The 24,582-nt window shown below is 49.4% G+C and overlaps 1 protein-coding gene across 1 annotated transcript; it reads left to right on the top strand.

The window, feature by feature from the left end:
- The first annotated feature begins 5,501 nt into the window (after positions 1 to 5,501).
- Positions 5,502 to 20,639, top strand: TGFB3 (transforming growth factor beta 3). Its single transcript, XM_062636088.1, is given in 8 exon segments — positions 5,502 to 5,686; positions 5,689 to 6,315; positions 11,459 to 11,622; positions 12,837 to 12,966; positions 14,517 to 14,624; positions 15,448 to 15,619; positions 16,197 to 16,350; positions 18,697 to 20,639. Coding segments are annotated over 8 exon segments (1,590 nt in total). The 5' UTR covers positions 5,502 to 5,610; the 3' UTR covers positions 18,856 to 20,639.
- Positions 20,640 to 24,582: the final 3,943 nt, after the last annotated feature.

Here is a 24,582-nt window from a genome sequence, read left to right as displayed (position 1 = left end):
CATTTGCCTGTACCATTTCTGGTATCTGACATTCCTTAGGATCTTCACCCATCCTCATTAGCCTAAATAAGTGTCACCCATTTATTCATCTGCTACACTCAACAGCTGTAGCACACCACAGACTACACTGTTAACACTGTGCCATGAGAAAAATTGACTGCATCGCCCTAAAGTTTTCAGCCATCCAGGAACACCTTCCACTAAAGACCCCCCATCTCGCTCCATACCTGCTTAGCTTTAGTAGAAGTTCATGGACTGGGTGAAGAACTTTAAGATGTCTAAATAAATTGTGTCAAATAATTTGCCTTTTTTCCATTCCTTACTGACATTTTCAAGTAGTTGTGCTGTGACTGTGATGATCTAAGGATTAAGTTAAATAAGACTTGTGGGCAGAGGTAATAGGTTTTTATTAGACCAACTGATACAGCTGGAAAAAAAAACATACAAGAAGTGTTTCTGTGCCTGAAAGCTTATCTGTTTTTCCCAGCTACAACAATCGGTCTAATAAAAGATACTATCTCCCTTTACAAACCTTGACATGTTCAAGGAATTTGGTAAGTGAGATGTGATTTTCCTTTTTTGAAGCCAGGCTAGTTAGCCTCTATGAAGTTATGATCTTCCAGATGCTTTGTTCTTCTCTAAGATTCAAGTATTCATGAGGTACAGAGGGCAGTTTCCACCCCACCCTGTGCTTTACCACCAGGGCCATGGGGATATGTCCCTGCATTTCCTAGTTCCCATCTGCTCCTCAGAGGAGCTGCCGCAACGATGCAGCTCCATATATACTAAGAGGCAGAGGGGACTACAGCCCCCAGGTTGTAGTAGCTGCTGCAGGATGTCCAAGTACAAATGTACGCTTACAGCTGGCCTTCTTGATGGGAAAAAGAGCATCCTAAGAGCAGTGTGGTAGCACCCAGGGCAGCGTATGCTGAAGATGGAGGGCAGGAACTCTGGGTTTAGGAGTGCACTGCCAGCTGTGGCCACAGGCAGTTAGCTGTCCTGGTGTTCCTTCCAGAGGCAAGGTAGGAGCCGGTACCAGATGCCACCCTGGACAGACAGACTACAAAGCAGCAGGACAAGTGGGTTCACTTGTTTGGAACTGACTCCCCAGGTCCCTCCTCACTGTTCCCCAGGGTCCCCATCCCAGACACCACCCCACTAACACATCCCAGCTTCCCCCAAGGCACACTGTGCTGCTTGCTGCCCATCTCTGTGACAGGAATCTCAGGCTAATTGAAGGAGTGTGAAGTCCACATGCAGGAAAGAAAATGTTTAGGCATTTGGGGAAATCAAGACTTGCCTCAGACCTTTGACTTCTGACTTCAGAGATACTTGATGAGAGAGAATAGCAGACATGAGAAAGAATGGAACCTAAAATCTGTTTTGCCTTGAGTCCCTCTATACTCTTCCACTCATTGGAACCAGATGTGTCACCCACCCTGACACATTTTTGCCTGCTTGGGGAGAGCAACAATGGAAAAAAAGTTTTCATCCATCATTTCATGAGGTAGCTAAAATGGATCTCACTTGCTTTATACATTGGGGTTACCTTTTTTGAACAGATTAATTCTCCTCTGACCTACTGGTGACACCACAGGCAGCACCTGATCCTGAGCTTTGAGCAGTTCCACTCAACTGAGGAGAAGACAGCTAACAGGATGAACGTCTGGTGCTGCTGTGGCTGTCTAAAGCCATTTTCTGTGCCTGCTTCCTTTCTTATCCAGATCCGTGGTGCCAGGGTTTCTCTTTCCCAGTTTCAGGTGTGTTCTCAGCTCTCAGCCTGCCTTACTTGTTCAGTTTTTCAACTTACTGTTTCAGTTTTCCAGTTCAGTGAGTTTGCCTCACTGTAAATCACAGCACTGCCACCCCCTCTCATCTAAACAGCAAGTGAGAACTACACAGGCATTTCTTTCACAGACAAGTTCTTACACCTAAGCATGGACTCTCTCCATCTGGTTTCAACCCAAACCCTGTCATGCAGAATAGGACTAAGAGGGTCCACCACTAGTGGTGTTTGCTGTTGATTACTGGACTGGACCTATAAATAGAGCTTGTGTCTGATCCTCCTCCTATCTGAGAGAAAGCCGGGAGAGTCTGGGAAAGCAATCACACTTCAGCACTCTCACATGCTCCTGGTCCTAGACCACCTTTAGAGCAAGGGCATACATACATAGTTAAAGCTACAGCAGTGGTGGAAGGCCCACATGGTAGCACTACTGTGGGAGAAAACAAGGATCACCTTATTCAGAGCAGGTTTTGTTAAGCAGCAGTAGGATTTATGGGATGCAGGGCAATTCCGGTAGCAAGCAGTGACACAGCACTACGTCTTCCTTACCTAGTTTTCGCATCAGGCGGACAGCCAGACTCTGATTTCAACATGGGCCAGTTCATTGAAAACATTAAGCTTCCACTGGGAAGCAGAGCATTCAGCAAGGACTATTGCTGTAGCCTGCTCCACACTAGCAGCACACTGGCAGCACCAAGCATGTCAGTGCGATTTTTCTGCAACTTTTTTCTCCATACACCCCAAAGTATTTGGTCCATCTCTAAGGGTTTTTGGAGGAGGGAAACAACTGCAAATATTCTGTTATTTATGTGAGTTCCAGGACAAAATCTCTTAATAATTGCAAACCTTCAAACAGGAGGTTCCTCCCTCTTGAAGGTGGAAAGGGCTTTGATAGGCAGAAAAGGCCCGCACATTTGCATCTCTTGATCTCCACAAGAACAGATGCTGTTTGGGTTACATCAGCCCCAGTTTAGGCTGTCAAACCCCAGCCACTGTTGCCAAGTGTGAAATACTTCCTACAATACTCACACATTCAGTAGCCCTGCCGGGCTCTCCCTCAGCCCAGCTGGATTCCAGTGTGTCCAAGATGTGCAACCTGTTAAGAGACTGCTACTTGCAGCCACCAGTGGCGTTTCCAGCGCACGTAAGACTCTGGAGCTTTCCCACCTCCTCAGCTGAGAGAGAGCAATGCCCAGAGCAGAAATTTAACAGCCTAATACTGGAACCTGCCTCACACTGACATCCTTCTCCACTGTTATTTCCAAGCAGTAAGTCCCTGCTGCCAACTTGCAACCCAAAAGTCTGCTCTCAGCTATCAACAACGTAACCTTACATTTTGTACTACTGCATTTCATCCCACTTCTACGGTCTCAGCCATCAAAATTGCCTACCTGCTCCTATAGGATATCCCAGTCCTCCCCTGTATTTACAATGCTTGCCAAATTTGTATCAGCAGCCAATTTCATTAATACATCCATTTCAGTGTGCCAAGATCATTAATGAAAACTAGATCCAGGACCAGCCACTGGGGAACTCTATAATCTCTCATAATTCCTGTACTTATCTCCATCTTAACTAATAACTCACGATGCAGCACTGTAGCAAATGGATTACTGAAGTCCAAAGCAATCAGTTCTACTGCATTTAGTTCTACTGCATTTAGTGTGACCTCCAACCTGATGCAGGATAGAGGAGGTCCCAGAGCAGAAAAGCATCCAGAATTCATTTTAAAAGTGCTTGGGGAGCTCTAGAAATATCCATCCCAATCTACATAAAAATATTCCATGGATACCTAACAGCAGCCCTCAGACTTTGCACCTTACTCCAAGTCATGGTTCGTCTGACATCATCTTAGAGCCACTAGATCTTGTTACATCTCTGTCTGCTCCATCAAGGAACTATTATTCCTCTTCCCCAAGCAAAGCACACACAAACTGTGAGCAGCTCACCGTTTGGTCTCCTCAGAGCTGCAGGGAATGGGCTCACCAGGCATCAAGCACCCTGAGCTGCCCCATGATTTCCTCTGAACCTCTTGCACACTCCATGTCTTCAGTGAGGAGCTGGCCTCTGAGCTGGCTCTGCTCTCCCAACTCCACACTCCAAAGCAAGGCTTCCCGAAGCCCTGCTGGTGTTCCCAGCTCCTGGGGCGCACCTCTCCAGAGCAAGAAGGCCCCAGGACTTGCTTCTGCAGAGAGCTGTACCCAGCTCCTGCCTCACCCGCAGCCCTGCAGCAGCTGTCCCTGCCGCACCTTCCCACAGCACAGTCGGCCTGAACTTCATGGCTTCTTTTTCGGCAAAAACAGCCACGCTGGCCCCATCTGTGCAGGGCCGTGAAGCCATAAAGCCACCATCCTGCCCCAGAACACTTGAATGTTCAGGTGCCCCTCTGCAGGCCTCAGGAGAAGGGCTGGGGGGTGGGTGGGGAGTCACTGCGTGCCTGGGACAGCGTCTAGGTCAAGGCAGAAGGGAGCTCACTCCAGGGAGCAGGAGCCCTTGGGCTGCAGGGCAGTGGGCACAGGTGTGGCCTGGGACAGGGAGGAGGAAGGCTGGCATGGTGGGTGCCCATGATCAGGGCATGTCCCAGATAGGAGCCTGTACAGGCCCAGGTTATGGACCTGAACCCCAGTTGGGATGGTGCTTTGTCAGCCATAGAATCATAGAATCAACTAGGTTGAAAAAGACCTTGAAGATCGTCAAGTCCAACCATTACCTCAGCACTGCCAAGTCCACCATATCGCAAAGTGCCTCATCTACACATTGTCTGAACACTTCCAGGGATGTTGATTCCACCACTGCCCTGGGCAGCCTGTTCCAATGCCTGACTCCCCTCTCCATGATGAAATTTTTCCCAATATAAAATCGAAACCTGCCCTGGTGCAACTTGAGGCTGCTACCTCTAGTCCTATCGCTTGTTATTTGGGAAAAGAGACCGACCCCCACCTCACTACAACCTGCTTTCAGGTAGTTGTAGAGTGCAGTAAGCTCCCCGTTGAGGGCAGCGGGTGCCTGAAGCAGCCCTTCCCCTCATAGTGGGCTGCCATGGTGGGGACTCCTCGGCGCTGCAGCGGCCACCTGCCTCTACCCTGCCTGCCCGCTGCCTCGCCCTGGGGCCCGGCACTCACGCGGCCCCCGCAGACCCTTGCCCGCCCGGCCCCTCCCTCGGGAAGCACCGCATCAGGAAACTATTCGGGCTATTTTTAGCGGCTTTTAACGCGATTTCGCAGCTGGAAACGGGCGGGGCCTCCTCGCGTCGCCCGCCAGCCCGCGCCGGACCACCGCGAAGGGCCCGGCCGCCGCCGCCTCGCACCCGCCGCTGTGATTGCCAGCAGGGGGCGCTCGCACGCCGCCGCGGCGACCGTGAGGAGGCCACGTCGGAGGAGGCGAGAGGCCGCCCCGCAGCGGAGGGGCCCGACCCCGGGGCGCGAGGACCCGGCGCCGCCGGGGCCCTGCAGGGGGGAGCGGGAGGTAGCGGCGGCGGAGGAGGAGGAGGGCGGGCGGCGGTGGGTGCGCTGCTGCCGAAGCCATCCGCGCGGTACTGCGGGCGAAGGGCGGGCTTCGAGCTCCCTCCCTCGTCCGAGCCCCGTCCCGGGGACGTCATGGGAGGGAGGTATAAAATTTAAGCGGCGAGGCCGCGGGAGACGCAGTGTGCACGGGAGGGGAGGGGCGGAGCGGCGCGTTCCGTTTCGGTGCGGTGCGCGGCCGGGGCACAGCGGGCGGCCCGGCGGAGCTGCTCCCGGCTGTGCGGGGAGCGCCGCGGTGCCGCTCTCCCGGCCGAGGGGTCAGGCACCAGGCGATGTAGGACACGGGGCCCGGCGGGGGGATGAATGGTGCAGCGAGAGGGGCGGGCGCGGCGCTCCCCCCGCGGCGGCGGGGCGGTGCGGGCCGCTGACACGTGCGGCGGCGGGGCGCCCCCGGCTCCGCGGGACGCGGGGCGGTGCATGGGGAAGGAGCCCGGCGCGGCGAGGCACGGCGCCTGCCGCTTCTCCTTGCGGAGCGCTGCCAGCTCTTCTTGGAAGTCCTGAGTCGCGCACGGCGCAGTGAGTTCATGCACCTCCTCGCCAAACCTCAGCCTGCGGGATCTGGGGAGGCTGCTGCCAGCACACCGCCCGGTCCCCCGCGCCCGCTCGCCGCCGCCCGGGGGCCTCTCCCGGGGGCCCCCGCTGCCGCCCCCTCACACATGAAGATGTGCGTGCAAAGGGCTCTGGTGCTGCTCTGCCTGCTGAGCTTTGCCACTGTGAGCCTCTCGCTGTCCTCCTGCACCACCTTGGATCTGGACCACATCAAGAAAAAGAGGGTTGAAGCCATCCGGGGCCAGATCCTGAGCAAGCTGCGGCTCACCAGTCCCCCGGAGACCGTGGGGCCGGCCCATGTGCCCTACCAGATCTTGGCCCTCTATAACAGCACTCGGGAGCTGCTAGAAGAGATGGAGGAGGAGAAGGAGGAGAGCTGCTCGCAGGACAACACCGAATCCGAATACTATGCCAAAGAGATCCATAAATTTGACATGATCCAGGGCCTCCCCGAGCACAGTAAGTGCTGGGCTACCCCCGCGCTGGCCGGGGTGCCGCGCCCGCGAGGCAGCCTGCCCGGGATCCCGGCCGCGGAGGAGGGGGGGCCGAGGGGCGCCGGGCCCCCGCGGGAGGGGCCGCGTTCCCGGCGGGGCGGGAGTGCGAAGAAGGGAGAGGGCTGGGGGGGGGACGGGGGACTTCTCCGCCTCCCCACGGGGGCAAGCGCGGACGGGGGGTGCGCGGCGCTGCCCGTGCCAGGTGGGGGACCCCCGGGGCGGCGGGCGCGGAGCACCGGCAGGACGGCGCGGGGCTGGGGGCGGGAGCTGCCCCTGCGCAGGTTGCGGGTCCGGGGACAGCATCGGCCCAGGCCTCAGGCGGGAGCGGTGGGGCCAGCCAGTGTGTGGAGTCCGGATGTGTGCGGGGTGCGGCGGTGGGATGCAGCTTGAGTGTGGAGTGAACGCTGCGCACTGGGCTGGGAGAAGGTGCGGGTCTCGTGTTTGGTGACGGGCAGGTAGACACGGCCTCCTCCCTGCTGAAGCTTCAGCTCCTGCCGCAGAGATACCGGCAACTTGCTCTGTCTCTGCAGCACTTGCACTGTCCGTAGTGGTGGGGGGAGGGACACGACCAGCTGACGAGGCTGCTGACGAGTTACACTGTCAAGAGTGTTACTCGGCTAGTGTGAGGCTTCAGAGTGAGTAGAAGATAACGGGGATGCTGAGCAGGTGCAGAGCAGACAGTGATGCCAAGGGGACCCCCAAGAGAACACAGGCACTAAGGAAACATGGCAGATGTTGAGCAGGTGTGGAACAGATGATGAGCAGGCCCAGATGCGGACGCTAAACAGATTCAGGTGCAAAAGCTGAGCAGATGCAGATGCAGAGACAGAGCAGACATGAACCCCAAGCAGACTGCAGATGCTGAGCACATGTAGGCAGAAGCAAACCTTTCAGTCTTTGCTTAGGGTTGGAAGATGTTGGCAGGCATGCAGTCATACCACTATCTGGGGTGTCCTCCTGTGATGTAGTGCAGTCTTGTGGACAAGATTTGAATGCTAGCAGTTCTGGGGAGGAGCTGTGACTTGATGCAGGCAGCCTCAGAATGCATTTACTCTGCCAGGTTTATGTTAATCTTGACATACGATGAACTGGAATAAGAGTTACAGTGTGGTAATGCAACAAATTTCACTTAATCTCTAGCAGACTGCACTCCATATGGTTATATGATTAGCTCTTAGCTCAGGAGACGCCGAGACCCAAGGAACAGAAGGTGCACGGAGTACAGCAGCTTACCCGTATTTCAGCATTTTTGACCTACTGAAGTGTCGTTTGGGAAATTCTAAAAATATATGGGGAAACCAAATGTCTGTGAAAAATAGCACAGCCTCACTATGAAACTCTGTGTTCTGGGGAAGGAAGCGGGGAAAGCACAGCAGTGGGAAATGAAGTCAGAGGAGTGGATTTGGATAAAGCAGAGGGGGAAGAGGAATGAAGATGTGGTGCATGAGAAGGAACAGTGAGGACGGACTGTGGGCTGGGAAAGATTCCTATGGAAATGAATGAACCTGTCCCTGTAGGACACTGGGGCAAGGTGCTGAGCAGCGTGTTCAAAAGACCAAGTAGTGCTGAGGTTGAATTCCTGGGAGTGGGCAGCACAGATGCTACCGCCAGAGAAAGAGGAAACTTTGAAGTTGGGTCACAGCGGGAGAGACGCACTGCAGACAGTCTGTGGTGTCAGGAGATGCGCTCTTTTTGAAACCTGGGGAGTTTCATCGCTTGCACCACAGTTGAATCTGGCCCCGTGTCTTCAGAAGTGGCCGATGTTCAACTTTCCCATGGCTCTGTCCCTGTGCCAGATGGTGATCTCAGAGCACGCACTGAGCCAGGGGCAGCCTCCTCTGGGGGGAAGGGGAGGACTGCTCCATTGAGGGAACTGCGAGGATGAGACAGACAAGTCTGAAGCGTGTGTGCACGCACACTCGCATACACACGAACTGTTCTAGCTCCAAACTATTAGTCAAGCAGCTCGCTGGTGCAGATAACTCATCCTTCTCAAAGACTTCAGTCCCAAATGTCAGGAGAGCTGAGGAACAAAAATAGCAGCATGGAGAGCCCCATCCTAGGAAGGAAGGATATTCAGGAGCAGGTTCCCCATCCCTACTTTGAGCTGTTGGGTGACTTACAGAATGGGTTTCCTGCTGTGCCTATCAGGCTCATTTCCTGTATTACAGGGGACTTTCTTTCAGAGATAACTCTGTCTTGACCAGCCATTCAGTTCAAGGTCCTCCTAAAAGTCATGGGGGTTCAGACCCCCTTAAGCACTGATTTGGTTAGATTCAAATTCGGAGAGCATCTGCAGTGGTCCCTCAAATGGCTTTGCTGACCTTCCTGAGGAAAAACGGATGCCATTTTCCAAGCCAGCTTGAGCCCCAAGGCAATCAAAGCCTGGTCACTGGGGCCAAGCATCTCTTCCCTCCAAACCTGCCACCTGCAAAGTTCCAGAAGAATCAATATTTTTTAATCCAAAGTTCCTCAGCTTTGGCATGGAACACCTTGAAGTAGCAGTGGTGTACTATAGAGTGAAGCAGTACCTGCTCACAGACAGCCTGCTCTTCCTTGACATCAAACTCTGATGGCACAGCCGTCAGCCTTCTTGGGGCTTGCCAGGAACAGCAGCTGTGTAGGATGGGCAGCACGTGGAGAAGGTGCACCTCACTGGAAGCACTGGTAGGAAAAGGGAAGGTTCCAAACGAACCTGCTTTCTGTAATACGTTGTCCACACTAAGAGGCTACTGGTCTCATCGTTCATGCAGTCAACGGCTCTGGGCTGTCTAGGTTCCACACTAATAGCAGAGTCTGATGGTGAGGATACATCCTGTTGTGTGAGACACAGCCTGGCATGGGTACACAGGGTGTCACAGATTCCCTGTCTCCAGGCTCGGTTACTGCTGCTGAGTGATGTTAACCGGAAGAGCCTGCAGGCTTTGCTCCATGCTGGTAGGTGGAAGGTGGGCACGTCCGGATTCCAGCGTGATTAACACACCGGAGTTGGGACTGGACCAAGTTCCCTGAAAAAATCCCCTCGCCTTCTTTGTGTGTGCCCTCTTGCAGAAAGTACTCTGCCCCAAAGCAGTCAGCTTCCTGGGTGTGCAACCTGTATCCTGGACACTGCTGCGAGAAGCAGGCACCAACCGCACAGTGTTCACAGTGAAACACAGAATGAAACACATCTCCCCATCACAAAGGGCTTGTTCCCAGGGTATGAAGGGAACATGAAACTTCTTAGGGAAGACAGCTGTTACTGTTCCCACTAGGAAGGTCTACCAAGACACCGGCACCTTGCTGGTGAAGTAGGTAGGAAGAAGGCAATATGGGGACAGCAGGGAAAATACAGCAGATACAGTAATCTCTTAACCACCATGGCTGCCTAACAGCCATAAATTGTAAGGATAAGAAAAAATTTATTTTGTCTCTCATCTGCACTGTGGTGTGGGACTGGATCTGCAGCCTCTGAACAGATTGTCAGATAAAGCACTACTGCTGCAAACAGATACTGGGCTAGGCTGACCACTGGTCTGATCTAGAGAGGCATTTCTGATTTAAGGTGTTACCGGCACATCCCTCATGGACAGGCAGCCAGGTATGAAATGGAAGGGCAGGCTATTAGCAGCACTATTAATACGGCTAGGACTGCAAAACAGCTTAAGGGGGGGTATTACAGCATCTACCTAAGTCTAGGATGCAGAACAGTTACCAGTGTTAGGCTTCAGCTAGGAAGCCTTTGGGCAGTTAATGAGATCAGAGTTTGGGTTTTCTACTATGCTTTTCTGTGGCATAAAACTTAGAACTGGTCACAGCAGTGGAGTCCCCACAGTGGGCATCCTCACATGGCTCGGTGTACTCTTCGCACTGCAGGGTTGTTGAGCTGAGCGTGTCAGCTCGTGGCTGCAGTGGGGTCTGGTCTCGTGGGACTGCTGAACATCCATCTCTTCAATAGCAGCCAGAGACTTTCCTGTATGGGAAGCTGTTCATTCAGTGGTACAGATGACAATCCCCATCCCCCAGCTCCAGTTAAAGCCCAGTGTGAGCTTTAGCTTACTGAGTAAAACTTTAGCTCCCAAAGAATATGTCTTTGTAAACTGTTAGCGTCTTGCTTGCTGCATCTGAGTTTAGCGCAAGAAAGCAACCTTCATCTTCATGGACATGACTCTGGAAGTGCATCAGTGTTGCTCGAGCCAGAACCTGGCGTGGGACATGAACCTTAGTGCTCAGGTGCTGTTTCCCCGGAGAGACAGTAGTGTTTGTGTAGAGAGGGGCCAGCTTCAGGAATCAGCTGGAAGGTTGCTTCAGTTGGGGTTTCTAGCCTATTTGTCACCAGCTGGAGCTGTGGCTGAGAATGGGATAGTTTTTTGGTTTTTTTGTTAAAAAACCAACTATCAGCTGACAGGAGCCTCATGTAGCACTGAACAACAGAGCTCATAAGAGAGGGCTGCAAACAAACCTGCATGTGGGCGTAGAGCAGGAACTGCTGTGTCTTGTCTGCAGGAAGTCTTAATGATGCTAGAGCCTTGGAAGACTAACAGAGGTCAATAGGAGAGGAACAACAAAGATTTTTCCATGGGACCAAAATGGTCCCATTGAAGAGAAGCTTATTTTCTCTTGAAGACTCCGTTTTGGACCTCATAGCTTTTACCTGCGCTTTTCTGGGGCATCTGTGAAATGTATTTTCACAGATGGCATACATCGACACACAGAACATTTCCTGTTCATGTGTCCGATCTCCACAGGCCTCTCAGCACTGTTACTCTGTCCTTGAAGAACTCTGTATCTAGTACTATTCATGAATTCCTTCTCCCGGTTATGAGTTAGAACTGATTTTAAAACTCAGTTCTTTCAGGACACACTCAATAGTCACTGCCCTGAAATATCTTCCATACCTCATGCTTTGTGGACACTTGGCTGGCTTTCACTATAGGAGACAATGACAGGGTTTGTAAAACTAGAATTCAATGGCAATGGGATCACCCTGGCTTCATGTTTCCAGGATGATCAGTCATGCCATCATCCCTGATACAAATGGGCCCCACTAGCTGCAAATATTGTTTAAATATTTGAGATCCTGCCCTATGACCTATGGTTCTCAGTCCTTCCATGTTTCTTTCTCCTAGATGAGTTGGGCATTTGTCCAAAAGGTGTCACCTCCAACGTGTTCCGTTTTAATGTGTCCTCGGCAGAGAAGAACAGCACCAACTTGTTCCGGGCCGAGTTTCGGGTGCTGCGTGTGCCCAACCTGAGTTCCAAACGCAGTGAGCAGCGCATTGAGCTGTTCCAGGTGAGTATTCTTCTCACCTTCCCTTGTGCCTGAGCCCATTGTAGGGGCTCCTTTATGCCTGCCTCAGTTGATATGTGCAGGGCCACAGAAGACAGGAGAGACTGCATGCCGTACCCCAGGCTTCTTCCAGTATATGCAGTGATACAGTCACCTTTCTTTCCTTTTACAGTGTGATGCTGTCCTTTCCCCACTCACATTGGCTGGCTGCTCTGGGCACTCTGGCATGGGACCCACTGCAGCTTTTGCTGCACTGAGATGGGGGTTGGAAGCGGAACCCCTCACCACTGGAGCAGTCCTGACCTTTGTGTCACATCTGCTGCGTAGGTCCCTTGGCAGTTTTGTTCCTTTGACTGTTGCAGTACAGTTGGTGCTAATCCAACGGGTGGAGCTCGCTGTCTTGTCACTGATTTACTGCAAAAACAATGCTTGTTTTCAAAGTTCCTTCAGCAGCAGCTCCTCAGGGGCACCATTCATGGCACCAGTACTTATCTGGAGATTGGTTTGAATCCATGGGCTCCCCTAGCAGAATAAGGTCTGATTCAGGTTTCAAAGTGGTCTTAGGTTGGCCTGGACCACCCAGCTAACTGGTACAGTCCCAACATCCAGGTGGTGCATTCCCTGGCACATTCCCACAGGCTAATGTCTGCCTGCTTTGCAGTAAAAGCACAGCTATAATTGCCTTACGGCTGGTAGCTTTTGAGGGCTTCCTGGAATTCAGCTTCAAAGGTCAGAGCAATTCTCCGCCAGATGACACAACTGACAAAGAGGCAATCCAGAGCTTCTCCATAGGTTCAGTGCTCTGTGCAGTGAACTTGGGGTTCTGCAGGAAGGAACACTTTGCACAGGCTGTGGCTGTTTGGAAGCAGGAAGAGATGTCAGAGGAGGGGGACAGGCCTCCAAACCTGATCAACACGGGTGTGGTTTGATAGGAGTTGAAGAGTGTAGGACACATGAAAACACCACAGTGTAGGACTCAGTAGGCGTGCTGGGCCTGCGGCAAGATGCTGTATTGCCCACTGCTGGGCAACTCTGGAGTCCAGATTGGTTCTGAAGTATGGCCTCTCACCTGTGCCAGTGTATTCCTGGTGTCTCATTTGTCAGGACCAATCTTCTGAATTAGGTTTTAGCAAGCTGTGGAAAAACTAAAGACCCAAGGCTGTACCTTCCATATGCGCGACACTGGCTGATTCTCTCTACCACTCCTTTTCACGCAGATCCTTCGGCCGGATGAGCACATAGCAAAGCAGCGCTACCTCAGTGGCAGAAATGTACAGACGCGGGGCTCCCCTGAGTGGCTGTCCTTCGATGTCACCGAGACTGTGCGTGAGTGGCTTCTGCACAGAGGTAGGGGTCTTAGCTGGACCGTTTGTTAAGGCATCCATAGAAATGTGGATCAGCATTGACAGGAATATTGCTCTGCTCCCCCTTCTGCAGGAGCTTGGTTCACATAGAAAGCAGCTCCTTTCAGTCTGAGAATAAACCTTCCCCAGAGAGCCACCTCAGTGCGTGACGTTTGCTAGATTACCAACTCTGTCCTGGAGTCCCCACTGTGTGGCCCTGTGGGCTGAGTCAGAATGAGGATTCATCCTCTGGAGGAGGAAATTGTTTTCACCGAGACGTGCTGGAACTTCTTTTTGTTTTTCAGTTCTAAGCCCAGAGGGGACCCCTCTGCTTGTCTAAACTATGATCTGTAATACATAAAAAATTAGACTTGCTCTGGTTTAATTTTCATGTGGAATAAAGCAAATCTAATAGGGAAAAAAAGGGCAAGAATCCCAGTTTCTTTAGCTGTTTACAGCTAGTCATATATAAAGGTGAGGAAATACCAGAGCCTGACACACCTAGACAGATGGAGATTTTAGCACTGCAGAGAACATACCTCTAACACCACTGGGCAGCCCAACAGATACTTACAGGGCAGCTCCCCCCAAGAACACTGACCCCATTTACAGCTGGAGCTTAGGCACCATGACTCACAGCTGGACTGGCCTTGCAGATAGAAGCGAGGTGCCACTGCAAACTGGAATGCAGGTGCTGGCAAGCAGCTGCTCCCTGGAAGGGTAAGATGTGAGCTTGTAAGCTCCTCCTTTTTCAAGCAGTCTAAGTTGTGTCCCAATGGCTAGAGTTCAGGGCTGGAACTGCAGTGAGCTCTGGGCAGGCACGCTAGCTGACAAGACATCACAGAGTATACAGTGCTTGAGAAAAAAGGTGCTAGGCACCTCGTCAATGCCCTGGGGAGCCAGATGTTTTAATTCATGGCACAACATAAAAAAGAAGCTTTCATAAGAGTCTTATGTTCCCTTAGTCAGGCCCACACAGCATGACTGATCCAGGAAGTTATTATGAAAATAGACTTGCCTCTGGAAAGTGTGTGTGACTTAGACCGCTAGCAGTTCAACAAAACAGGAGGCTGCAGCTGCTGAGAAGAATGCTTCCAGTGAAATTACTTGTCCATATCCAACCCGCTCATTTTCACATCTCCTTCAGACACTAACCAGAAGCCAGAGAGTACAGGTACTGAGGATGGCAAAACTGCTTTAACACAGACACTGCAAGCCAGCTCTTCAAAATACTTGTGTTCCAATGGAACTCCTTGAAGCTCACAAATGCTTTTGGATGCTAAATAGCCTAAAAAACATAACCAGGAGGACCCTTCTCACCTGTGCAGGAAACTCCCTTTAGCAAGTGCAAGGCTTTTTACACAGGTAAAGCCACAAGATTCTTCTTTCCTTTCCAAGGCAGCTTCTGTCCCCAACTCTTGATAGCATCCTTGAATTTGAGATTGATCTGCAGTCTAGGAGTTACCACAGTAAGTGTCCTCAGTGAAACTTCCCTGTGCCAGGAGCTGTCACAGCTGTGGAAGACTGTTTCTCATGGAGTCGTCTTCTTTGCAGAGTCCAACCTTGGCCTGGAAATCAGCATACACTGTCCTTGCCACACTTTTCAGCCCAACGGGGACATCTTGGAGAATTTGCACGAAGTCTTGGAGATCAAGTTCAAAGGTGATAAAGAGCTGGGTTACGAGAGGCTTCTAGGGAAGGGAAAGCCTGGAGTATCTAAACTGAAAAACAATGTCTCGCTTTGCATATTTGAGCATTATACATTGCATAACTTTTGTCTTCACGCATACACATCAGGGTTTGCATGTTGGGTATGTATGTATGGGTACACCTATTTTGTACATAGGCTAGAAATGGAAGAAAGTAAGTGCAGGCTGGGTAGGTTTGCAGGAGTGTCTGCAGAAAGGAGTAATTTTGTATTTCAACGTCTCTCCAGGAAGTGCAGCTTGATGCCTTCTCAGATTTCTATGGAGGCTCTGCTTTCCAGTGAGGGTGACAGAAACACAAGGAAGTCAGGCATCCTTTGTGAGGTGGCCCAGAAAGTCAGTGGCTTGGATGGCCTAAGAACTAGCAGCCTCCTGGCTTCCAGCCCTGGGCTGCAGCCACTGGCCCCCACAGGCTCCATTTCTGAGGCTGTTCCGCAGTGCCAATGATCTGACATCTTCTTTAAACCATTCATCTTCCTGCCTGTCCTGGGACTGAAGCCAGGAGTGAGTGGGATGGATTAATGGCCCCACCATGAGTTTGCAAATGGTAAAACAGGTGGCCCATAAGTCTCTATTTAAGGCCTGCAGCAGTCAGATTCACCAGGACTAAAGGGGTCCCTGTGAGGGAAAAAGTTCCCAGAGTGAGTGGACGTGATGCCTGAATCCCTTTCAGTCTGGTTTAAGGGGAGGCATGAGAATGTTAAATGCACTGAAAAGTCTTGTTGCAGCCTCCACTTCCACACTGATTTCTTCTTTGTGGATCCTCTTTTCCTCTGAAGGCATTGACAGTGAGGACGACTATGGCCGTGGGGACTTGGGGCGCCTGAAGAAGCAGAAAGACTTGCATAATCCCCACCTCATCTTGATGATGCTACCCCCACATCGGCTGGAGAGCCCAGGATTGGGAGGCCAGAGAAAGAAACGGGCCTTGGATACCAACTACTGTTTCCAGTAAGTGAAAATCCTGCCTGGAGTGATGAGGTCCCTCCCATACCTGAGGTGGGGAAGCCTGGCGAGACTTCATGCCACTGGGAAAGGCAGAGGACTGCAAGGGGGTTGTGGGTCACCATGGAGCCACAGGGGCCACATGAGGAGCACAGCTCAGCCAGCTGCTTCTTGTGGTATCCAAGAAGGGGATGCTGGCCAGCACAGCAGTTGCTTTGTGCTTCTGGCTGAGCCACTGGATTGAAGTAAACTTGCAAGTGGTTTCCTGGAGCACATCTTGGGCAGGGACCCATGGCAGCACCCTGCTAGCTCCAGGTGCCGGGGAGCAGCCAGGTGGTGCTGTGGGCAAGTGGGGTGCTGCTTCCCTGGGCCAGTGGTCAAGCTGCCTGCCAGCAGGCATGAACAGTGCCAGGCTGCTGAGCTGCCCGCCACTGCTTGCCTGTGCTGCTGCTCTGCATGTGGTGGAGGCAAACACCACATCCCACTGGGCACTGCTGGTAGAAGTTCTGCTCAAGAAGCCACATCATACAGTCGCATATAAAGCCTCTCTTTAGATTCACTATGTTTTAATACTGTGTTTCAGGAACCTGGAGGAGAACTGCTGTGTACGTTCTCTGTACATCGACTTCCGACAGGACCTTGGCTGGAAATGGGTCCACGAGCCTAAGGGCTACTTTGCTAACTTTTGTTCAGGCCCTTGTCCATACCTTCGCAGCGCAGACACCACTCACAGCACGGTACATCCTGTCAGGATTTGTGGCTCTAATTCCCCCTATCTCCCCAGGTGATCAACACCTGGTCTTTTCAAAGCAGCAAAAGCAGTTTGGATCAATACTTGTAAAAAACTGGCCAAGGAAACTGCAGAAGAGCCTAGGTGGTTCAGCAGGGAAAATGTGCTTCCTTTGGAATCAATACTGAGTCATTGGTTCCAGCCAAATGTTGAGGAGGAGGATGCTGTCTCTTGGATAAGATGTGAAATAGCGACTGATGGTTTTAGGGTACTTACTTGGTAATGGCCAGAGTATCAACTGAATTGTTCACATCAAACATCAACTCTGGTAATTAACTTCTGCCTAAATTTCTCCTGGAGTTTGCACGGGAGAGAAGATTTTTCTACACTCTGTGACAGGTTGTCATGCAAAACTGTTGTGCCATGGCACACAGCTGCCATCTGCCACCACAGGGGCAGCTGTAGCCTGAAAGTGAAGGGAAATCTGTGTCCATGTCCAAAAGTGAACATATCTACGCCTTAAGCTCTCCTTTCTGCACAGGCAGCTGAAAAAAATCTCATCTGACCTACGGCAGGGTGAAACCTACTAGGCAGTGAGATTCAAGGGTAAAACCTGGCAGAAAGCAAATGTCCTTAGGTAACCTAGGCATAACTGTTTAACACGAGTACACTAGGCAGTCTTTGAGAAGAACACTACCTGAGCCTGGCTACTGTCTGCAGTGGAAGAAAATAAAAGCAATAGAAAAACACAAGACATGGGAGAAGTACCATGGGGAGAAGACAGACTAAGGAGCAGACAGTCCATTGCTGAGGCAAGAAAAGCCAGAGGAAAAACCTGTGCTGTCCACAGAAGGGAAAAGGCAGCAATCCAGACAATGCAGCAGCTCACTAGCAACTTAGCTTCAGGATTCACTAAAAAAGTTACTAGGAAAAGTAGATTCAGCTGAAGAACAGATAACTGGATGATACTGCAGAAAGGATGCTGACATTTTCTTGAAAGTTTGCACAGCAGCAAGGCTCACTGGAACTCAAGGACTGTATCAGCGGGAACAATATATGGGAATGAAGGAGCGAACAGATGCTGGGTATTAAAGCACAAGACCAAGCAGGGGAATGAACAGCTTAGAAAGGGTAATGGGCATGTAGCTTTACCATCTGGTTGTCCTGAGAAGCTCTCTACTAGATAACTGGACTGAATCGGTGTGAGAGAAAGGAGATTTTAGAATGTTCCTAATGTTCTTTCCTTTCTTGAGCAAGAAAGGAAACGATCAAGCGTTAAGGTCAGCTGAATGATCCAAGAAACCTTTAGAACAATATAGCTGCTGACAGCTTGCTGGCACCACTTAGGAAAAACATGGTGAAAAGATTTCTCACCACTCTTTAACCTACTGTCTGTTGGGTAGAGCGGCCCCAGAGCATGTGGTACCCCTGTAGTACAGCCAGGGGTGCTTTGCTCAGCATCCCAGATTGCTGCTCCCAGAATGACTGTGATTACATGGATCTGGATGATAGAACAGAATGTTTCCTTAACATTTCTTATCCCCAAAGATAAAGTAGTTAAAAAGACAGTGTACCAGACCCTGTCGTTTATACCAGATAAGCACTAATGAGACCACAGTAGTGCAGGTGAGATTATGTTTTGGCCCCACAACCCAAGAAATTGCCTACTGCTGAGAAGTAGCCACTTCTGGCGAGAAACATGGCAACTGTTCTGTAGTGGTTACATGGCTGAAGTGTACAATCATCTGTGGGTTAGGGCCAGCTGGGAGGAGGAATCCAGTGAGGTCCCATGGGACACTCTCCTGGCTCCAGCTTTATAGTGTAGTGACTCGGAGAATGGAGTGGAGGAAGAAAGCATCAGACAGTTCAAAGCTGTGTAGGAACTGAAGATACACAAGAGGATTGGCATCCATGCAGTGATATCTAGAGATGTTGGTTGAAATAAGCAGTATTGATGTTCTTTCTTATGGTTTCTTTAACAGAACCCAAGACAACATGGCCCCAGGCTGGTTACACCCAGCCTTGTTAAAAGCAAAAATTGTGACACTATTCACCATGCTGTTAGAGATGAAAGGAGACAATACTTACACTTCTTCAACCCTTAAGCATCAGCCACAGAGCAAGGCTATTACAATTAAAAAATGTCTTAAGAGTCAGGCCAGGGCAAGTGAGACCCTTTAGAGGCAGACCATAATCAGGAAGTATTGAGGAGGGGAGTACTGGTTGTCTGAGGGAAATACCCTCTGATGAGTGTAGTCCAAACACCTAGAGACCTCTTGGCTTTGCTTCCTATCTTCAACCAGCTTAAATGTATTCCTAACTTTGTCTCACTGCATTTACTTTGTTTCTGCAGGTGCTGGGCTTATACAATACGCTGAACCCTGAGGCGTCAGCTTCTCCTTGCTGTGTTCCCCAGGACCTGGAGCCACTCACCATCTTGTACTACGTTGGGAGGACCCCCAAGGTGGAGCAGCTCTCCAACATGGTGGTGAAATCCTGCAAGTGCAGCTGAAAGGCACTCTGGCCCCCCCAAAGCCAAGAGAGAAACTGTCAGCACCCACTCTCCTGCACCCAGGCTAACACAAAAGGAACTGTGTGGGTCAGAGACTACACATGCTGAGGGTTGAGTGCCAAACCCTGTGGCTTAGGGTCTGGCAGCCCTTAGGGATCTCTTCTGGAACATTTCTTGGTCTTGTTGGCGATGTCATGTTCCTTCTGGGAATTACTTTGGTGATACAAAGGCCACACTCTCCAAAGTGGCTGGACAGTTTGTGCAGAAGAGGAGGATTTGGGTGCTGGGTGGTTGAGCAGGGAAAGCGTGGGAATGAGAAAGAGCAGGTGCATGGGGAAATGGAAATGGGGATATGTTTTCTGTTCTAGCTTTAGCGATAGTAGGGCCTCAGCCCTCCCCAATGGCCTGAAGATTTGAGGGTTTCCTTTGTAGGAGGAAACCCTGAAAGTTTCTTCAGGGAAAGAAAATGCACCAAGAAGGGAAGCTGCTGAGAGAAAAAAATGCTCAGAAATAACACTTAGACTTTTCTTCCTCAGAGCTGTGATCCAGGAGTCCTGCAACTGAAACTCTGCCTGTCAAACTTGTAAGTTCAGTTTCAGACCCTGGCTATTGGTCTTTAAAAGCAAATTGTAGCTCCCAGCCAGCCTGCTGAGGGTGGGCAAATACAAAGAAAGAGGGTGCTGAGACCATTTTCAGAAGGACTGATGCCTCCATTCAGCTCTTTTCCCCTTCCTGGAGTTTCTGCGAAATGGTTTCTGGGTCAGGGCAGGAGCAATGTCTGTGGGTACCTGAATACTGGGCCTGAGGACTGTTACACCCCTTGTCTGTTGTGGTTTGTGAGCTGCTTTGGAGCATTCTGCATGATGACCTGAACATGGCCCAGGCCCCACCTGCCAAGACTTTAAAAATAGTAATCTCAAAAACATTGTAAAAAACAAATACTGGGGGTGGGGGTGGGGAAGATGCTCTTTTTTTCACAAGCAAGTTGTTTGTTGGAGGGTTAGATGGTTTGCTGTATTTAAACTGCTACTGCTGTGGCATACTCACTCGGTCTAAAAATCTTTCCCCTGTCCAAAATGTCTCTTCAAAGGAACAGACAGAATTTAGGTCAGCCAGAAAGACCCAGAATGGCAATTCCTTGGTACCCTCAAACTGTGCCTGGTGTCTTTGTGCCCTGTGTCGCCCTAGTCCTTCAGACATGTACACATCACCTCTGGCATCTCCTTTTGAGAGATTCATATAAAGCTCCCTTCAAACGTAAAACACTTCCAACAATACTGTTTAAAAACCAGGGCAGTGTAGCCGCCACAGCTGACAAATGTCTTATGTCCATTTGCATATATATATGGTCTGCCAGTACAGACTTGTACACACAGGTAAAAACCTCCTGATTTACCATGAACATTGGAGATGCTCATAAAAAGCTCAGAGTTGCCCAGGCAAGAAATCAATTCACTGTTCTAAAAAGTATGGGCTTTTTCAGCCATAGATACTCTCAAAGGTAAAAGTACCAGTGCTTGAATGCCACATGAGACTCAGAAGGTTGCCTCTTAAGACTTTCCAAACCATGACTAATTAAAGTCATGTTCTAGAGACCACAGAGGTTCCTCCTGGTCCCCTCCCAATTCCTGGTCCTAATCATCGCCTGTGCCTAGGGCTCTCCATAGTCAGATCAGAATTCAGCTTTTCCATCAAGCCCTTCACAACAGTGGCCGCTTCCATATACCTCACATCAGGCTGCCATAACATGTAATCTCAAACATCTCAATAAACTGTAAACAACCCTTCCTGTACCATCACCAGTTGCCTAGAGGTTAGCAAGGGTGGGTCTGTGGAGGGAGCCCACCAACCTGTGTGATGTTCTGGCTGGGGCACACATGCTCTGATAGAGGCACTCCTTAATGCTTAGCTTTATCCCTTTCATTTCTCTGGGCTTCCTTGATCTGTCATCAGTGTGATCACGAAGGCACAGCTCTGATCGGTTCTTCAGCACTACTGTGCCCTGTACAGTTCTCTATGCCCATGCTTCCCTGCGGTCTGCCCAAGGAAAGAGTAAATATATATGGTACAACTACACTACCATGCAGACAGGCCAAAAATTTAGTGGCTGCAATGCAGAGTGAGGGGGAAATCCAGATACCAACTGGTGTAGGAATTCTCTAATCTTTTAGCAGCAGCCCTTGAGAAGGTTTTGGTTTACAAGCTGCAATCTGTTCTTTGGTCGTTGTTCCTCCTGGGCTGCCTTTGCTGCCCTCTGCTTGAAGGGCAAGTGAAGGGGGAAAAAAATCCAAAACCAAGGAGAGGGAGCTGCAAAGGGCTGAGCTAGAACACTTGCACAGCTCACGGTCCTATGTGGCACTTGGAGCATGTCAGAACCACCCACGGATTAACCCTGGCAAGCCCCTTGAGATGGGTCTGTCTTATAGCTCATGTTCACTGCTGCTCCTCAATGACAGGGAGGGGTGGCAGAAGGACCAAGCCATTCATCTCCTTGGAAAGGAAGCAAAATGGCAATGGATAATCAGGAAAGAAGAGTCTTGGGGTGTCCAACCAGGAAGGACACAGGTAATGTCATGGGTACAGTAATCCTTCAAGTTAAACATTTCAGTTTCTGCTTTTCTGTCCAGCCTTCCATTTCCCTAGCAACCTTTGAGAATTAAATTTGTGAGACAGGATCTGAGTTAATTTTCATACAGTTAAAATAGCTTTTCACAAGGTGGTGTAGCTGTAACTCAGCAACATACTATGCTATCTACACAGTGTTAGTAACAGATTGAATACACTTCTGGGCACAGGCTTACCAAAAGGGTTCAGGGCACTTGTGTGAGAAGGCAGATGGGAGTTCTCTATATGCTGTTACTAGCTGGCAAATTGAGGAAGACAGTGGGAAAAAAAAAGTGAGATCTTCACTGCCAACACTGAATACAGCTCCCAACAGTTCCCTTTTGTTGTTTGCAGGAACAAACAAAAGCTGATTAAAACAATCCCGGCACACTTTCTGTCTCTAACAAAGATCAATGGTTAGAAAGAGTGAAAAAAGCCCTATTCTGCACTGCCACAAGGCACATCCTAAACAGATATCAACGGACCATCTGTGTAGTCCCTGCTTCTCTGAGGCATCCTCTGTTACAGCATGCAAGAGGCCTAGACCAGAATACTGTTTTTCAGACTCTAGTGCACTGTAGAGCTCTGCAAGAAACATTGCTTCAGTAGTAGAGGAATGTACACTGATATTTTGGCAAAGAATAGTCTTCACGGACTAAGTGAGTCTTTGTTCCCTGGTCTTTGGGTTGGACAGTCTCTAGCTATCTCACTGCACTTAACAAAAAGCAGTGGCTCACCCCCATGAGCACTGCAGTGAACTGGGATATACTGCATTGTGTTTCATCTTTCTATAACCAACAGACATCAATACACACAGTAAACAGGATGGACCATGTCCAAAAGTAATAAAAGATACAAAAGACAAACATACCTGTCCACTCCCCTGGCAACATCATAGCTGTTCTGCTCTGTCCTACAATGCCTCACATCTCCTTGTTGTAGCAACCAAGTTTCCATTCTCTTAGTTCACAGATCCTTATCTTTCTATCCTGCTCTGAAGCTTTGCTGCTCTGAAGATGAAGGCAGAAATACAGGAGGTCTCCAGGCTCAGACTGCTTTGTACATGAAATCACTATAGCCATCCCATAAGAGAAGAGGATACATTGCAATGTCTTATGAGACAGATGTCTTCAATATGGTCAGAGGTCCAATGCAGGGCATGATCAGTACCACAGGGTGAGCAGGATGCAGTTCTAGGGCCAGCTCCGTTGTGAAGAAAAGGTTTCTTACGCAGAAGTGTTTCTAGTAGAACGCAAACATGAACTCTATAGTACTGGGTTGTCTTCTCTTAATACATACATTCCTCTACTACTGAGTTGATTTGAAGGCAATGAAATCAATCAAGTAAATAGTTTTCAACCCATATGGAGCCAACAGTGTGATATCTACACACTTGCAAAACTATACTGATTTGTGGCAGTGCAAAATAGTATGTATATATTGCAAAATGTATGTATAATATGGGCTGCCTAAAACCTATATTAAATGCAGTTTAGAGTAACAGCAGCAATTTGGATACAGTGCAAATTTTCTATGCTTTCTAATTCTTTAAAAATAACTTTTTTTTTTTTACATAAAAAGTCACTAGAATATATTGGTCAAAAGGTGTATAAAATTAGTAACTAACATGCATACTAACATGGTGTTTAGTAAAATAACATCAGGACTTTAGGTCTGCTTTACCAATATTTTCTTTTTCTATGTAGTGAAGTAATTTAAGCCCTGATTCATTTTTGATGCAGCTCTAGAAGTGACAGATGGAAGCAACTACGCTCAGTGTCTTTTATCCTCTCTTTAAGAGAGACTTCAGATGCCCTGTACAAATGCAAGATCCTTAATCTAAGAAACTGTCTCATCTCTTCTGTGTTGACTTGTTGCATGATAGTCTTAGAAATGCATTCAGATACATCAACAAGAAATACAGCAAATGAAAATGCCTGATTAATAGTTGCCATTCTCTTACTTCTCTAAATGACAGTAATGCATTTGAGAAGCCATTTATGCCCATAAAAACCAATATGGTACTGTACTTTTGTTGTCACAGTGTGTTTCCAGGGAAGACTCATTTCAAAAATTACAGACCTCAGTTACCCAGCTTCTTTAGAACATCCTTACATAGGGCTAGGTTGCATAGGGAAGATGGCAGAGATGGTCTGAAGGCATTCAACTAAGTAGCTGTGCCTTTTCAAGTACTGGGCTGTGATTTGATGGAAAATACACTTAGGGATAAGGACTTTTACATCTAGTACAGAATAGAGGTTTCTTTACAGCTGTGGTTTGCAGCACACCCTCTCTCCCCCATTATTGGTTTCCCACATCCTGCAAACTTAGTGAACGGCTTTCAGACAGAAACTCTGTCCCCTGTGGTATATGCTGGCACTGTTAAATTATACCAAAGAATGCCAGTCTTTCAGGAGGCATCTTCTGAAAACCAAGATTTATTTCTCCCTCTTTCAGGGAAATACTGGTCTTTGTGCAGGGTGATATTCTTCAGCTCTCATTTCACTTAGTTGGCTAGGCAGGATGATACCTCATTGCTGTCCAGAGACCAATGCAAGAAATAATTACATGTAGGGGTTATGCATGTTGCAGAAAGCAAAGGTGGCTTCATTTTCTGGTCTGCCAACACATTTCTCACTAGCTGTTTACAGATATTGATTCATCACATACAGAAATCAGCATGAGACATTGTAATAATATATCGTGGTCAGTGCACGTACATCACTTGATGAAAGAGCCAACTGGGTTATATCAAACCAGAGATTTCCTGACATTCTTCAGAAGGATTTCTTTTTTCTCCTGAAGTTATTATCCTCTTCAGGAAGCAGACAAAACAAAGATTTGCTGTGCAGCCAGGGGCAAATCTTATAGGATATGTGCAATGCACGAAGTATAATGACTGGGGAATGTCTTGTTAACCATGTTCTGGTCCTTTCTCAGAACAAAAATTTATGGTCAAGTGCTGAAACCCACTTGCAGGTAGACCAGATGCCTGGGATATCTCCACTGTTTTCAAGGATTTGTAAGAAATTCCACTTGTGGGGGAAAGCAGTAGCAGATAGCCTGACTTGCACCAAGAGTCTCTGGAAGACATCCAGCCTGCAACAAGCTGCTTTGCATGAC

Source organism: Pezoporus occidentalis, unplaced genomic scaffold (assembly GCF_034315485.1).
Source record: "Pezoporus occidentalis ecotype Australia unplaced genomic scaffold, CSIRO_AGI_Poc_V1 ctg47, whole genome shotgun sequence".
Classification (NCBI taxonomy): domain Eukaryota; kingdom Metazoa; phylum Chordata; class Aves; order Psittaciformes; family Psittacidae; genus Pezoporus; species Pezoporus occidentalis.
This window is presented reverse-complemented; position numbering and strand designations above follow the sequence as displayed.